We start from the raw sequence: 16,151 nt of genomic DNA, 5'->3' as shown, positions 1-16,151 counted from the left end.
CTGGGAGGGCCAGCTGAGCCTGAGGGAGCTGGTGGACTTAAATGCAGGAGACCTAGGGCCTGAGTCCAAACTGCAACTGATGACCTGCGTGCTTTGAACAAGCTGTTCATGCCTGCACCTCGGTTTCCTCATCTACGAGGGCAGAGATCTCCTGCCTCGCTTGTAAAGGACCAGCAGCAGGTTACGTAACGGGAGGCACCTTACGGCTCACACGTAGCCCTGTCCCAGTGGTCTCAGTAACCGGGTAACTGTGACCGAGGAGGCGGGAGGTGCCGTCTGGCTGGGGAGGGCGGCGCTGCGCTCCCCCCCACGGCCGGAAAGGGTCCGCCCCTCCGCCAGTTAGAAACCCGTCCCCCAGCCTGGTCCTCCCTGCCCCCCTGCCTGCCGGGGCCCAGGACACTTACCCGCGGGACTCTTCTCAGCTTGGCCCCAGCCAGGGCGGCGGCCAGGCCGGACACGGAGCCCTCGTCGTGGCTGGCGCCCTGGGCTCCTCCGGCTGGCAGGGGGGGCGGGGGAGGGGGGGCGGCCCCTGTGGGTGGAGGCGGGACAGGGGGTGGAGGTGGGGGTGGAGGCCCGCTACACGAGAGGGGGGCGCCGGCTGCAGCGGAGGGGTGCCCCGCTGGGAGGGTGGGTCCTGAAACAACAGTGGGCTCGGTGAGTGCCCAGCCCCCAGCGGGCGCCTCCCCAGGAGCAGGGACAGAGGGCAGCCTACTGCCCTGAGGGACGAGGAACAGCTCAAGGTGGCCTCTTCCAGGAAGCCCCCGCAGGATGCACCTGGCAATGTTCCAGTCTCTCCCTACATTCGGGGGCCGGGCCGGACCCAGCGTCACATACTTGCTTAACAGCCCTTGAGCTCCGCTAACTTTCTCTTGCTCAACTGTGGTCTTCCAGTGGGACAAGAAGCTCTTTGGTGGCACGAATTGTATCTTTTTTTCCTTCTCTGTTTCTCCTCAGCTCCTAGCACCCCCCCTAGGCATCAGCAATTGTTAGTCCCCAAGATACAACTGTGACTGCCCCTTGGCCTCTGGGGACGGCAGCAGGCAGCTGTGGGTCGCAGGGCAGACCAGGGCATCTGTCCAGGAGCACTGCTGCGTGCTGGGCAGTCCCCTGTCCCCCGCCCACCATCCAATGCCCGAGCCTCCGCTGCAGGCCTGGCCCTGTGCAGGGCGCTGGGGACAAACGGCCACAGGCTCCCTGCTCACGGTGCTCATGGCCTGGTAGCAGCAAACCAATCACACGGATGAATGCAGAACTGTCACTGTGGCAGGGTGACAAGTGCCACCAAGGGCAGGTGCACAGGGCCACCTTGGCCTGTGAGGAAGCGCTCCAACCTGACCAGAAGTCTGTGGAAGGCTTCCTTGGGGAAGTAATGACTGTGCTGGGACAGAAGAGCAGGAGTGACGCTTGGTGAAGGGTGAGTGAGTGCGAGGGAGGAGGAGGCCCTGCGGGAACTGAAGGAGCCGCTGGGAGGGAGTACGCAGGGCAGCGGGTCTGCGGGGGCTGGGCCTGCGCACCTGGAGCCCGTGCCAAGGACCCAGGTTGCTCAGGAGTGATGGAGAAGAGTGACCCGGTGACAGGGTGAGACCCGCATTAGTAACGCAGGGGTGGGGCAGAGCGGGGCAGGAGCCCGAGGGGTGCAGCAGCCTAGCTGAGAGGGGGCGGCACTGCCCAGCAACCCCACGAGCAAGGACTTCTGCAACCAGCTGGGGCCCGGTGTCCTCATCAGTAAGACAGGAAAACATTCACCTGCTTACTTCACAGGGCTCGAGAGAATTAAGTGAAACGAAGGACGTGGAAGTACTCTGTAAGTGATGAAGTCCCACACTTAATAATCAACATTACCCTTTCCCAGAAAACCCCTCTGCTTTACTGTGCTGAGTTCCAGTCACCGTTCAGGACTGAAGCCACCCCTCCCCTGGGGTCCTCTCTGACCCCGAGGGCAGCCGGGGCCCCCTCCATGTGCCTCCACCCCTGCACTGACTCGGTAACTGCATGCGCCCCGTGGTGATCCAGGGGCATTAGCCTGTGTCCTTGACTGGACAGTGGGCTCCCTGGGGCAGGGGGTGCCGCCTCGTCCACCGCTGTGTCCTCAGCCCTTACTTAGTCCAGGGCCTGAGACACGCTCTACTCCGGGGATGAGTCAGGGGAGGCCCAGAGGCTGGACCAAGCTGAGCTAACCCTGCACCCCTGCTCCGTCCCCTCGCTTCCCCACGCTCACCGGGGCCTGTGCAGCCAGGGGCCAGCCGCAGCGCTCCCAGCGGGCCCCGGGGCGCCGTCCAGGGGGGGGCTGCCAGCGGGCAGGGGTGCGGGGCGCGCTCACCTGTGGCGGAGGCTCTTCTCTCCAGAGGCTCCTGGCGTTGCTGCTCCATCACCGGTCTGAAAAGCAAACACGGCAGAGCGGGTCCGACCTCCTGCAGCGAGAGCAGCGCGGCTCCGCGCCGGAGCCCAGGCTGCAGAGCTGGGATTCACCGGCGCCCCCGGGGGCTCAGCAACGAGCTCGCCTCGTCCCACCCCGGGCTCCGGCTGCTGGGCTTGCCGCCCCGCTTCCAGAGGCAGAGCTGTAGGGCCTGGCTCCAGGGCCCTACACAGGGGAGCGCCGGCAGCCCGCTGAGTCTTAAGACGCCTGGGCAGACCAAGCTCTCCCCAAGGCTGGACAAGCGCGCCTGGCTTTTGGGGGCCTATGGCCACAACAGACTCGACCTCAGGGGCACCCACTCTTACCGCACCTGGCTCAGTTTCCCGGAACAACTGCCAGGCATCGTTGGCTGGGAGAGAAGCGGACACTAAGGCTACCCGTCCTCCTCCTTTCCCACTGATCCAGCCGCGGCCTGGCCTCCATCTGGAGGGCCATTTGGCTGCGCTGTAGTGCGGGGTCTACCTCTGCGGGGACTAACCTCCTAGCTCCTCGCATGAGCGGCCCTGGGTTGCTCTTCAAGGTTGGACGAGTGAAGACACTGACCCACAAACACATCCAGACAACCTGGGGCTGAGACGCTGGGGCTGAGACGCTGGGGCAGGAGGGGCTCAAGGAGTCATGTGGGCCCAGGTGGCAGCAGGGCGTCAACTGCTGAGAGCCAACTCTGAAGGCCTGTAATGGGGCGCGGGGCTGAGCAGCGCTCTGACGCGGGAGGGCGCCCCCAGAGCGAGAGGCTGTGGGCCATGCGTCTGCTCCGCTGGTTTACAGCGCACTGACGTCTGGGGCTGGGGCCGGGGTGTGCATGTAGCAGCTGCTCAGTATGCGCTTTGTGTGGAATAGCGACACGGGACTGCCCAGCTGCTTTCACCTTGGAGGAAGGTCAAGTGGGACCCAGAGTTTACTGCAAGGTCATTTAGAGGTAGAGAGCTTTCTGGTTCCCGTTCTGGGATTCACTGGTTTGTGATTACAGGCAAGTCATTTCCCTTTCCTGGGCCTCAGATTCCTCTCCATAAATAAGCATAAGAACACCTGTTTCATGGGGTTCTTGTGAGGATTATGCCCGAGATCTAAAAAATAATGAAAAAGACCCTTTTGACACTGAAGAGTCCCTACCTCACTGCTGGGCACCACGCAGTTCCTCTCTTTCTGGGCCCCCCTCCGTGGTGACTGCCAGGGATGCAGGGGGAGTAGGATCCCTGCTCTGCAGTTTGATGCCTGCGGTTCACAGACTGACCTCCCGGGGTCGCTCGGTCTGTGCACAGTCGACTGCAGACAAAACTGAATGGCCCTCTGCAGCCAGCGGCCTGGAACACTGGACTTGGGGGGGCGGGGGGCGTTAGATAAAGTGCGTGGTGTTTCACCAGTTCTGAGAGCGCAACTGCAGGGTCTGTTTAGGATGCAGGCCCTTCTCTGGGTGGAGGCAGCCCTGGGACCGGGGACAGGGCTGAGCTGGGGCCAGTTATGGTTCTGCTTCGAAGTTTTGCTTACTTTGGGCAAGTCATTTCTGTTCTCTGAGCTTCAGTTGGCTCATGTGAGAAATAGTATGGGTAGTAACAACCCCTGATGGCTAACGTGAGGATTAAAATGAGACAAAGTGTGTAAAAGCCCCTTGTAAACTGCAATATGTTATACTCCTGAGAGGCCAGAAGACAGGCCAGTGGAATTAATAAAAAGGAACCTCTGAGGTCAGGGGAACTGGTCTCGGCCACTCGCTGCCAGGCTGCCACCTGCATCCACTGGACGATCGTGTTCATAGCAGCATTATTTACAATAGCCAAAATGTCAAAGCAAGAAACATAAGAAAAATGTGGTCTATACATACGATGGAATATTACGCACTTTAAAAAGGAAGAAAAAAAATTTTTTTTTTAAAGTTAGAAAATTCTGACATATGCTACAGCCTGGATGCACCCTGAAGACATTATGCTCGGTGAACTTAACCGGTCACAAAGAGACTTACTGTATGATTCTGTTTATATTAGGTACACAGAGTAGTCAAATTCATAACGACGGAAGGTAGGATGGTGGCTGCCAGGGGCTATGGGATGGGGAGGGGGGAGTTAATGTTTACGGGGTATAGAGTTTCAGTTTTATAGGATGAAAGAGTTATGGAGATTGATGGTGGTGATGGCTGCACAACATATGAATGGATTTAGTACCACTCAACTGTACACTTTAAAAATGGTTAAGATGGTAAATTTTACGTTATGTGTATTTTACCACAGTTAAAAAAAAAAAAGCTTGTCACAAAAGGACAAATACTGTATGATTCCACTCACATGAGGTCCTGAGAGGGGTCAAATTCACGAAGACCGGGAGTACAGAGGTGCTTGCCAGGGGTGGAGGGGAGGGAGAATGGGGTGTTAGTGCTTAATGGGGACAGAGTTTCATGTTTGATGTAAACATTCTGTGGGTGGGTGATGATGCTGGTTGCACAACGACATGGATGTCCTTAATACCACTGATCTGTACACTTAAAAATGGCTAAAATGGTATATTTGATGATTTTTACAATTTTAAATAAATTGTTAAAAAGCAAAAAAAAAAAAAAAAAAAAAAAAGGAACCTCTCCAACCTGAGTCTGGGAAGCATATTCCCATCTTTCCTTCGTTAACACTGTTACCTTCAAACAGGAAGCCGAGGCCTAGAGCAGTAACTGGCCCAAGGTCACAAAGTACACCATGGCAGCCAGAAGGCGCTCAGAGCAGGGCAGAGGCTCGAGAAGAGAATCCCCTGAGAGAGTCTCACAGCCAGGTGAGGGTGGGGATGTCGGCCTCCCCAGCTCCCGGTCCCGGGCTCTACCTGAGTCTCACCACAGGCCCCTGGAGGCACGCCCTCTCCCGCTGACCTGGGTGAGCACGCAGGCCCCAGGCCTGCCTCCGCAGCACGGCTCCCACAGAGCCGGGACTCCAAGCCCCTCAGAGACGCTAAGTCCCCACCCAGGTGGCACAGACCAGGCTCAAGCCCTGGCGCTGCCTCACCTGGCAATGTGACGTGGGGGGGCTGCTCCCTCCTTGGCCACCACGACCTCTTTTGTAACTTCAGGACAATGGCACTGGCCCTTCCTCCCAGTTCTAACACTTAAGAAGCTCCTTGGAGGGGGCCGGGGGGCAGGGCGTCACCCTATGGCCCAAATCCCACCGGCGCTGCCTCCTCGGCCGGCTGGCCTAACGAGGACTACGGCGCACAAAGTGCTCTCACAGCCTCTGCCTGCTTTAACCTCCGCCGGGAGGTGAGCAGGCAGGGGGTTAAGATCCTCTAGAGAGGCGGTGGCACCCACCCAGGGCATCTAGCGAGAGAGTGGCAGGACCAGGGCTCACGAGGCCTTCGGACAGGGCACAGGACGGGGTCAAGGACGGGCCTCAGTCGCACAGGCCTGGCGGGTCGCGTCCGCCCATCTCCAGCAGTACAGCCTTGGCCACGTTACTGAATCCCCAGATGACTACCTCCTAATACACCCGGGAGGGCTGTGCTCAGTAAGTGAACGACACAGGACACTGCCAGGCTGATCACGAGCTGCAGCGTCGTCGGCGAGCTCTCCCCCTGTGAAACCACACCCTCTCAGGTCACTGGCAAAGCAGCAATGGGCTGGCTGCCCTCCCTTTCTGGTCAGGCCTGTTCCCCCGCCCCCCCGTCTCTCTGGGAGTCCTGGCTGCGGCCACAGGTGTGCCCTCCAGGCTGGCCCTTGCTGCTGGGGGGTTACCTTCTCTGGATGTCCATCTCATCAGGAGACGGGCCATTCTGCACCTGACGCTGGCTGGAGGAGCCTGTGGGGCAGAGAAGCACAAGAGCGCAGCGGTTAACAGAGAAGAAAGGACCCCCGGGACTCCCTGCCTCTGCCCTCCGGTCCCACCGGAGATGGTCTCAACCGTTGGTTCTCAGCCCTGCAACCCCCTGTCCCACCTCATCCTCTCAGTCATCCTCCTTCTCCCTTTCTTGCGGCTCTTGCCTTGGCGCCAGTAAAGGGGGTTCCATTTCACACGGCTCAGAATCACCCCTCCTCGCCGGACCCCTCTGGCCTCACTCTCAAACCACACTTGCTGTTGCCACTTCCTCACTTGCCACTGTGCCCTCAACCCTCAACATCTGGCTCCGGCTTCTCCATGTCCCACAAAGCTGTTCTAACTAAAATTTGGAATCACCGAACCCAGTAGATCCATTTTATTCCGCCTTTTGAGCAGGCGAATGACCCTTACAGCAGGTATGTGTCAGAGCCGGGGTTTCAGCACCGTGTCTGGGCCGCAGCCCGTGCCCCTCACCGCGATGTGATGCCCTCCTGCCTGCATCTAGGAGTCTGGAGGCGTGGGGTGGGCAGAAGAGGACAGAGCAACCGTGGAGCCTTCCAGGCCACATTCTGGCCCTTGACCCTGAAGGCAGGGCCCCAGAGTAGGCGAGGTCTGACGAGTGTACCTCCTGTTCAGACCGGGGCTGGTGCTGTGTTACATTCACAGGAAAATCAGGCTTTTGCTCCAATCTGAGAAGGAGCCGATTGTTCCTTCTCTTTGCCAGCTCAGGTGTCACTGGGGAACTGCAGAGTCACAGCAATGGGGGAGGGACTCTGGGCAAGCTGGCCTCGTGCCTCGTTGCCTAGATGGGGAAGGGGCCTTGTCTCCTCTCTAGGATGAGGTGCCAGCAATGCTCAGCGTACGACAAAATCCACGATGGGCAGAAGGCCTCTCCCACAGGTGCTTCAAACAGCTGAGAGATTAGCAGGGCGTCCCCTGGGTCAGGGGCACAGCGGCACAGAGAGTAACAGAATCTCAGAGCTGAAACAGGTCATCTGATTCTGGGGCAAGCTCCTGCCCAGCACAGGTGCCCTCCAGGCCAGCTCTCCTAGCATGATCCTGCAATGCAAGCCTTACCTCCCAAGGGAGCAGGTTCCTTCCTACACCAAGGTCCCAAATCTACCCACCCAGGAAGGCCTGATTTCCACCCCCAGGTGTGACAACACGGGTTGAATCCTTTTCTACTTTTCTATGCTTGACAGTCCTTTCCAAGCCGGAAGTTTGCTTCCATATTCGGCAGTGCCCAGTCCTAGGCCCCAGTATGGGCTTCACTCAAGTTCTCAGTGAGCCTTGCTTTGCTGCTTCTGGACCCCTGTGTGGATGCTTCAGTTGGGGAAAGAGGAGGATCCAGATGGTGGGCAGTGGGCCAGCTGCTTGATGGGAGGAGGGCCCCCCGGCACCTGAGGAGAAATTTCTCCCCTGGGTGGCCCTGCCTGACCCTGCCTTGCTCAATGCCAACTGCTGAACTCAGGGGCCGGGCAGGAGAGAAGATGCCTGCGTACTCTTTACAGAGGTGACTACATAAATATCTGGTGGCCTGGCACATAGTAGGTGTGAAATAAATACTGGTTTTCTTTTCCTGTCTCTAAACATGCTTTTTCTGCTTAACATAAAGTAACTTTGCTCTTTCTAAAAATTGGTTTTTCTGTAAATATGTCCAGTATAGACATTAGAAAAATTTTCAAGTTTAATAAAGAAAAAACATTCCTAATTAAAAAAAAAAATCCACGGCGGAGGGGATCTCTTTTCTCTCCTACTCCTTGAGGCCCAGGCCTCAGGGCTCCTCCCCTCCTTGTTCTCAGGAAACCAGAGCAAGAATATGAGAACACTGCTTTACAGCAGTGTCAAGGCACTTTTCTTAATTTAATTTACAGTTACTTTAATTCTCACAACCCTACTGGACAGCTCCCAGGAAGGCTTGTAACAGGTGAGGGAACAGCCCAGAAAGGGTAAGTGACACACCTGTAAGCAGGAGAACCAGGCTCAGACTACCAGTAAAACGCCACTTTCTTAAATTCAATCGCACCGTGGTGTCGGCTGAGACCGGCCCGTAGGATGAAGAGTGCAGGTGGCAGACTGGCCAGAAGAGTCCCGGGTGAGGGGCTGCAGCCCTCAGACGGCACCCAGGCTCTTCCGGGTGTCCACGCGGCGGACAGCGCCACCCACTCAGCCCAGCATTTGGGGCTCAGGCCTGACAGCTGGACTCCTGCCTTGTTCCAAGACCCGGCCTCGGCTGCTGGGCCCATGCCCGCGTCCGGATCTGCCCCTCTTCCGGGGCCAAGCCCCTGCCCCGGAGCCCCCGCTTGGCCCCTGGTCTGAAGACGGGAGCCCACCCTCGCTCTGGCCGGGCCCCGCCAGCTGTCAGGACCCCCGCTGGCTGCCAGCTGCCACGGCGTGATCTGCGGAGGTCCTGCGCTTGTGCCCCTTGTTCCGCCCGCCGGCCTGGACTGCCTCCTGACACCCTCAGCCGGCCGGCCTGGTCCTCCTCAGGGTGGGAGGATCGAGCGGAGCCCTCGCTGCTCCCAGGGGGCTCCAGTCCCTGCGCATGAGGCATCTCAAAATGAGACGGCTAGAACTTTAGACACTATGGAGCAGGAAGAGACAACACTGGTTGTGTAAGGCCTCCCATTCTTCTTAACCTCAGAAAACGTGGGTATGTTTTGAGCCACGAGGGTCCTTAGCATTAGGTAGCACAGGCCCTCTGTCTCAGAGGGGAGGGGGTCTGTCCAGGGTCGCGCGGGGCGTGCCTCCTTCCTCCTGGCCCATTCCACACCCACTGGCCACGGTGCCCCACTGGCAGAGGCGGGAGGAGAACGGGGAGGAGGCTCTGCCCTCCGGAACGGTCTAGGGCCTTTGGGAAACCTGGGCAGAGCCCATCCGTAGATCTTCTTGTGTTGAGATCTCAGGGCGGGAGCGTCGGGCGGCTGCTCATCACTCCCGTCTGTCCCGCGTCCCAAGTTACTTCCCATGATTCTCCGAGCGGTGCAATCAGAAGCCAAACACGCGGAGTGTCCTGTGCCCGAGCCACCGCAGGCCAGCCCGCCCCCCAACCTCCTTAGCTACCAAGTCCTCTGCTGCTGCGTCTGAGACCCCAGCAGAATCCACCTGCCTCTCCCTGCTCACGTGGCTGCCTCAGCATCTCTCCTGGACCCCGGCCTCAGTCAGCCAAAGGGACCTCTGCCTCTGCCCAGGCCCCTTTCTCCCCATCCAGCTTCCACACTGACACCGCAGACCACGTGATCTCTGGAAACCACAAGCCTGACCCTTACGGGGTCAAGTCCAAGCTCAATGGAGCTAAGAGTCCAGCCCCTCCCCACAGCCGCTTCTCCTGGACTCGCCCCCCAGCAGGCCTTCTGCACCTGCTCACTAAGCCTGGATCACCTGCCGTGCTCCCCACCTCCCTGTCTCTGTGTGGCCCCCGTCCACCCGGGACACCTTCCTCAACTACCAAGTCTTCAAGGCCCAACTGCACGGCTGCCTCTTCCAGGAAGCCTGCCCTACCTCCTCCCGCCTCCACTGCTCGGCCTCTCCCACACCACTTTCTGATATTACAGTGACTGGAGGGCAGAGACCACGCCTGTCACTCATCATTCCCTGCTCAAGGCCGGCTCACGTCAGGTACTAGGCGTATTTTATCAAATGGAGTTGGGAAGGTCTGAGGGAACGTGTGATCACCAAGCCCAGGGAAGAAAGCACAGGTGAAGGAATGGGACTGAACTCTCTCAGATGAAAATAAGACCTACCTAGAGGTGAGCCACAGAAACACAGGACTCCCCAAGTCCGTGTCTGTTCAGAGAGGAGGCCGGCTGAGGCACAGTTCCCAGGCTAACTACTCCCCGCCAGCACCAGGGGCCCACTGCCGCCCGGAGAAGGGGTGCTGGTGGCTTTGAGAGGTGGGGGGGCTTGCCCAAGGCCATGGGGCTCGGTGTCACAAGCTTGCCAAGTCTGGGAGCTCCAACTAAGATAGATCCCATCCTTCTCTCACTCACTTCAAACAAGTTTTGCAAAGTCACAATAAAGAGCCTAATTTGCACTACAGACACATGACAAAGAGGAAAATTTAACGTGGAACATGGACCCAGCATCGGGAGAAGCAGGGTGCCTGTGAGCTTCTGGTGTCTTGTGGGTCCAGCCCACAGCATTGGAGCTCACACCCTGGTGGCAGGCCAGGGCAGAGGGCGGCCCGTGCCTGATGGAGCCCCTGTCTGACCACAGCGAGGGGCCTGGCGATGGGACAGACAGGCTCGCCCGCTCTGAGTCGATCCGACACGACGCTTCTTGGGGAAGGAGTGACTTCTTGTCCCCTGAGGCCCACGTTCCAGCTTCAGGTCGGAGGCCCACCAAACACCCACTCCTACAAACACGCTGCTGACTCAGAAGAGGCCCTTTCACCCTTGGCGGTCACGAGGTGGGGGAACGGGAAGGAGAGACAAAACCAGAGGGGAGGGTGAGGCTGGCCAGACCCAGGCCACGAGCCCGCCCGGGAGGGGGCGAGGAGGCTGCCAGAGAGGGGGGCTGGCAGCCGAGGGCCCTAGGGCGAGCCACTGAGTGACCGGAGGCCAGACTGAAGGGGAGAGAGGGGCCGGGAGGACTGAGGTTAGACCTGGGGCCTCACCAGCGAGCAGGGCGTGAACGACCCCGCGCCCTCCACAGGGCACAGGGCTGTTCCCAGGTGGGGTGAGAGCGCCCGGTCCGGGTACTGCACCCCGAAGACTTCCCCGGTCTCCACCTGTGACGCAGATTCCAGCGTGAGACGCGATCGTCCTCGGGAACGCTGCCCTCATTCAGCAGCAAGGGGCCGGGGAGAGCAGATGAGGAAAATCTGGCTGCACAGGGTCAGGCTTCGGGAGAAGGGACCCAAAGTGGCGGACCCCCGGCCCCGCCCCAGCCTTGCTGAGAGGGGGCACCTCCTCACGGGGACTCGGCGAGCCCGGGCTCCTCGTCCCCTGGGACGTGTTACGTGCGCCTGTACGTGCCAGGACCCGGGCGCACAGCCGTCCGACTTAACCTCCAGGCACGTAACTGTCCTGCTCTGCACGTGCCCAGCACTTAACGTAGTTCTTGGCATCTGGTCAACACTCGACAAATATCTGTTGAATAAATGAATGATGGGGCCCCAGGCAAACTGTCTGATGATCTCCAACAACTGCCGAGGCTGTGCAGGTGGCACATTCTAGAGCCTTCCCCTCAACAGGCCGCGGCCGAGCTGGGGACGCGCCTCACAAGCGGGAGACACGCGAGCAGGGAGACACCGTGGTCGCCGGCGGTGGTGGCACTTGGCAGACTCGAGGGGGCGGGATGTGGGAAGAGAGAACTCAAGTTCATCGGGCAGCCACCAAGCTGCGTGCTGGGTCCTGCACCAGAGACTCCCAAGTGTCCCTCACTTAATCCTCACACTCGTCCCGGGAGCCTTGGCACCATCCGCACTTTACCCTAAGAAAGCCCGAGAGCCGAGACGGCAAGTGACTGCCCTCCACCACCCGCCGTGACTTCAGCTGCCTTAGACACGTGTCCCTGAACCGCTCCGCCTCCCGGGGAAGGAAGGGTGGGGGAGACCGGACGGGAGGAGAGGGGCAGAGGGTCCTCAAGAGGGTCCAACAGGGGCGGGAGCGTGAAGGGGAGGAGGGGCGGCGGGAGCCCTGGCGCCCTTTCCCGGCCCAAGTCCAGCCCCCGCAAGACTCTCCGCACCCACTGGCCTCTGCAGAGGGAGACCGTGGGCCGGCCTGCCTGCCACCATCCTGCCTGAGCCCACGCAGGTGCCCTGCCCACGTAGTGCTTGGGTGAAGTGAGCGCAAATGAACGCTCCTGACCCAGGAGAAAGATCTGAGTCACAGGCTCTCAGCTGCGCAGGGCCTGAAGGGCCGCAGTGAGGAGAGACCCCAGAGCCTGCCCGGGGTCTACTTCCCAGTGGGCTGAAGCCCGTCCTGCTGGCACTGCTCGCACTGGGGCCGGTCAGGCCCAGATAGGGGCACGGACAGTGGAGAGCGGCGCTCGTGCGCCCCCTCCCGTCCTCCCGGTGCCCCTCATTCCTCTTTTCCAGCCCCTCCCCGTTCCTGGCTACCCTCCCTGGACTGTTTAGTTTGTCCAAACCCCCTTCGGAGTGAACCTGGAGCCGGGGAGACCCAGGTTCTTGCTGGAGTTCGGCCACGACGTAGTTAAGCCCCTCCCCGCTCCTGGCCTCAGTTTCCTATAGAGAGAGAAGGATGGAACGAAGGATCTCCTAGTTCTGAATCTCTGCAACTTAAAGGGACAAAGAAGGAAATATACCAAAATGTTCACAGTGGCTGCCTCTGGATTGTGGATTTTTCCCCTCTTTCTGAACTTCCAAATTCTGCACAAGCAGGACGCATCACCTTATAATAAAGAAACAAAAGACTAAGAGTCCCCACGGAGGGGATAAGCGCCCCACTGCAACTCCACTCTGAGTCTGGCTGTGCAGGGCAGACAGAGGCCGTACCGCTCCTGCCCCAGGTACTGCACTTCAAGTTACACAGCGGAGGTAGGCAGATAAGCACTGCGGACACCTTCTCATGAGAAAGGCCGTCCTCCTGCTGCCCATTAACATTTATGAGGCCCTGGGACACCAGCCCCCAGCTCCTCTGGGACAGGAGGGACAGGCCAGGTTTCCAGGCCGTCTCTACAGGAAAGGCATCCCCTGGGCCTCCTGAAAAGATGGAACCTGAGATCCCAGCAGCACCGGAAACCAAGGATCCAGCACCTGCTCAGCGATGCCTGATGGAATTTCTGGCCAGCAAGTGACAGCCACCTGGCCCAGGCTGGGCAGAGCCCCAAGCCCTTTCGAGCCCCCTTCCCCTCTGCCATCTCTCTGGCCGACTCCTCCTCCTTTCTCCAGGCGTGACTCCATTTGGACCGGCTCAGAGTCACACTCCGGGATGGGGCGCAGCCTTCCCTTCTCGTGTCTAGGTTCCTGCTGCCAAGCAAGCAAACACACACGTGGGAACGGAGCCTGTGATCCGGGCCTAAGCTCCGGCCTGGCCATGGTCTTCAGCGCCACCCTGCCAAGGCCACCCAGGAATCGGCAGAGCTGGGACCAGCGCCCAGGACAAGTGTCTCCCAGCCCAGGGCTCTGTCCACACCAGCATGCTGATGCTCGGCTCTGGTTAGACAGACAGCTGCCTCACCACCTCTGTGCTTAGGAAGCCCAGGCGGGGTGCTTAACCCACCTCCTGAGCTTGGCTCAGCAGCAGGCAAATCCCGACTGCCGCCGCCCTACCAGTTTGATTGCTTGCTTAAAGTTACCCCGTGTAAATTTTCTAGTGCCTTTTCTGCCAGGCCTTATGAGCGAATTTAGGCTCACAGTGGCTGATACGTGAGGCAGCTTGTTTTGTTTTACTCAGATCACCAGGGCCAGCTGATTTATCATCCACTGCAATCCTGTAATACACCCTCATCCCCGGGCCCGCCAGTTATGGCTCAACCCCAGGGTGACCAGTGGTTAAAGCTGTGTCTAAGACGCCAGTGTCGAAATGACCTGTAGATCCAGGTCAGCATGTGCAGATGCAGAGGCTGCAATTCAGAGAGGGGCGAACTGCCCAAGGCCACACAGTAAGAAGCACCTACCAGCCTTGCAATTAAGCACCAGCATGGTAACGCCAGAGAGGAAAGGCCCTTTCACTCTGACAATGACAGCAGGAGGCCTGTGTGCCACCCTGGGTGCTAGCAAGCAGGGTCTCCTCTCCTGGCGTAGAGCGATCCTGAGGCCAGGGGAAAGGGAGGGACTTGCCCAAGAACACATCCAAATGGGGGTAAACGGGGCTAGAGCCCAGGTCTCCTGGCTCCCAGGCCAGGGCGCTGCCAACCAGCCAGCTTAGTCCTACTTAGGCTGCCGTCCTCAGGCCAATTATCATCCTAGTCAAATATTTTTTCTCCCTTTCTTAATAAGCTCCTTTCAGAACACATTACACACCTTGAAAAGAATCTCAAATAGAATAAAGTGCAATAAAATCGGTCACACATTTATTGTCTGTGTGACAGAGCACCTTCGCGTCATTTTTGTGATTAATCTGCCCAATTATCCAGGGCAGAGCCTGTCAGACCTATGTCACAGACGGGGAGACTGAGGCTTGGAAAGGGTGAGCGATTTCCCAAGGCCACAGGCACCCCAAGTGGACGGGGCTGCTGGGACCGGAGCCCACACTGGCCGCGGCCCGGCCCGCGTGCTGCTGCGTCTGCCCACCCTTCCTGCAAGGCCTCGGTCAGGACAGCGTCTCGCCCCTCCGACCACCAGTGACAGGGAGGTCGTCGCAAGACCCAGAGCTCCGGCCCCGCCTCCCCCAGCACCTGGGAGCGAAAGGGGAGGCCCGGGAGGAGTGGGGAGGAGGGGGAGGGGCCCCCGTCACCTACAGCTCACTCTGCAAAGCACGGTGCAGTCGCAGTGGCAGAAGCAGAAGCAGTGGAAGGTCCACTCCCTGCTGACCATTACGGGCAGGCCCCGGGGCGCAGTCCGGAGGCGCGCTGCTCGCATCCTGCCCACTTACCTCTCCTTCCTCAGCCGCCTGGCTTGGGCACTGGGAAACCGATACACCGGGCAGCCGTCAAATGGGCTTCGCCGCTTCAATGTTTAATGAGGCTTCCCAGCTAACCTATCAGAACCCGCTTGCTTACTCGATTCCAGAAAGCTCTGGGGGCCCTGGAGGAGGGTCCAGACCCCTCGTGGGGCCAGCCCACGGGCCCTGGTGACGCCAGGTGTCTTCCAGAAGGAGACTCCCACCGTGGCTCGCTCTCCTCTTGTCCCCTGTGGGCCGTGGGAGGGGACGAGGCGGGTGCGGAGCCAGAGGGAACAGGTGACCAACCGAAGGAAGAGTCCCAGGCATTGCTGACCTTGGCCGCCCGCTCTTCCCGAGCTCCATCCGGCCGTTCCTTGGATTTCCTCTCCTCTCCTTGCTGCTTCTCTCAGCCAATCCCTACCTCTCCTGCCTGCTTTCCAGCCTAACTGGCTTCAAGGCCCGCGGGAAGTCAATCCTTCACCCCCTTCCACCACCCTGGACCCCGTTCTGCCATCATACCTGTGGGTGCAGGGGTTGCTCCTTCCGCCGTGACGGCGCCTCTGCACCTCCCCAGCGGGCGAAGCCCCAGGGCCCACAAAGCCCGGCCAAGTGGGTCCCCGACCCCGTGGAGCCTTGCCCGACTCCTAGGTTGCCTCCTGCTCTCTCTCTGTCTCTGACTCTTCCCCTTGAGCCCTGCTCTCACAGGAAACATCAGAAAGCACAGCCCTTCTGTGCTGGTCCCCACGGGGGAAACATCATTCCCATGGGTCCCTCGGGAAATGCTTCCCAGCCCCCAGCCACCTCCTCCAGCCTCCTCTTTCCCTACCAGGGACCTACTTGGGTCAGGCACCCCCTCCCTTACCACCTTCCCTTGTGATACTGACTGCTCCCTCTTTACTTCCCTGAGCTAAAATGCAAACACGTACGGATTTGTAAGGTACAACGAAGGACTTCAAAGGAATCTGGGATCCCCCAGACTTGCTGCCTAGGAGGGGCATCTCAAGGTTGGCACCTCCTACCCCCCACCCCCCTTCCTCCCTGACGTGGGGCTCGCACGGCCTTGCCTGTCCGAATCTTTCCCCGGATGATTAACACATCGGTTCTGCTGGGCTTCGGGGCCTTGGGTAGCGAGTCGCTTTCCCTCTTTGGGACTTCATTTCCCGCCCGCGGGGCTGAGCCAGCGGAGGCGTCAGGTGCTGAGAACAGCACTCCCCGTTCACAGAGTGCGCGGACCTGAAGCCACTTGGAGCTAAACTTGAGTCCTGGCGCTGTCACTCTTTGACCTTGGGCATATTGCTGCAGCTCTTTCACTCTGTTTTCTGGTCTGAAACACAACGAGAGCATCGCTTATCTCGGGGTGTGGATCTTCCATGCGTTAGTGTCAGCCTAGTGTCTGACACAGCACAGCTCAGCCCTGCCAGGGCCTCTTCTTCTTAGGGAATT

General features: G+C 59.4%; 1 protein-coding gene across 5 annotated transcripts in view; it reads right to left on the bottom strand.

The window, feature by feature from the left end:
- The window catches only part of EVL (Enah/Vasp-like), a 159,766-nt gene that overhangs the window by 16,722 nt on the left and 126,893 nt on the right, over positions 1 to 16,151 (bottom strand). For 4 of the 5 annotated variants that reach the window (XM_057543679.1, XM_057543680.1, XM_057543677.1 and 1 more), the window contains exons 4-6: positions 6,120 to 6,183; positions 2,321 to 2,376; positions 405 to 634 (exon numbers count right to left, since the gene is read on the bottom strand). In XM_057543679.1, the coding sequence (XP_057399662.1) occupies positions 405 to 634; positions 2,321 to 2,376; positions 6,120 to 6,183 (350 nt within the window). The remainder of the gene's footprint in view (positions 1 to 404; positions 635 to 2,320; positions 2,377 to 6,119; positions 6,184 to 16,151) is intronic. The other variant, XM_057543681.1, reaches the window with a different exon arrangement.

This window comes from Balaenoptera acutorostrata, chromosome 3, assembly GCF_949987535.1.
Source record: "Balaenoptera acutorostrata chromosome 3, mBalAcu1.1, whole genome shotgun sequence".
In the NCBI taxonomy this organism is placed as follows: domain Eukaryota; kingdom Metazoa; phylum Chordata; class Mammalia; order Artiodactyla; family Balaenopteridae; genus Balaenoptera; species Balaenoptera acutorostrata.
The sequence above is the reverse complement of the archived record's forward strand: the minus strand, read 5'-3'. Positions and strand labels throughout refer to the sequence as shown.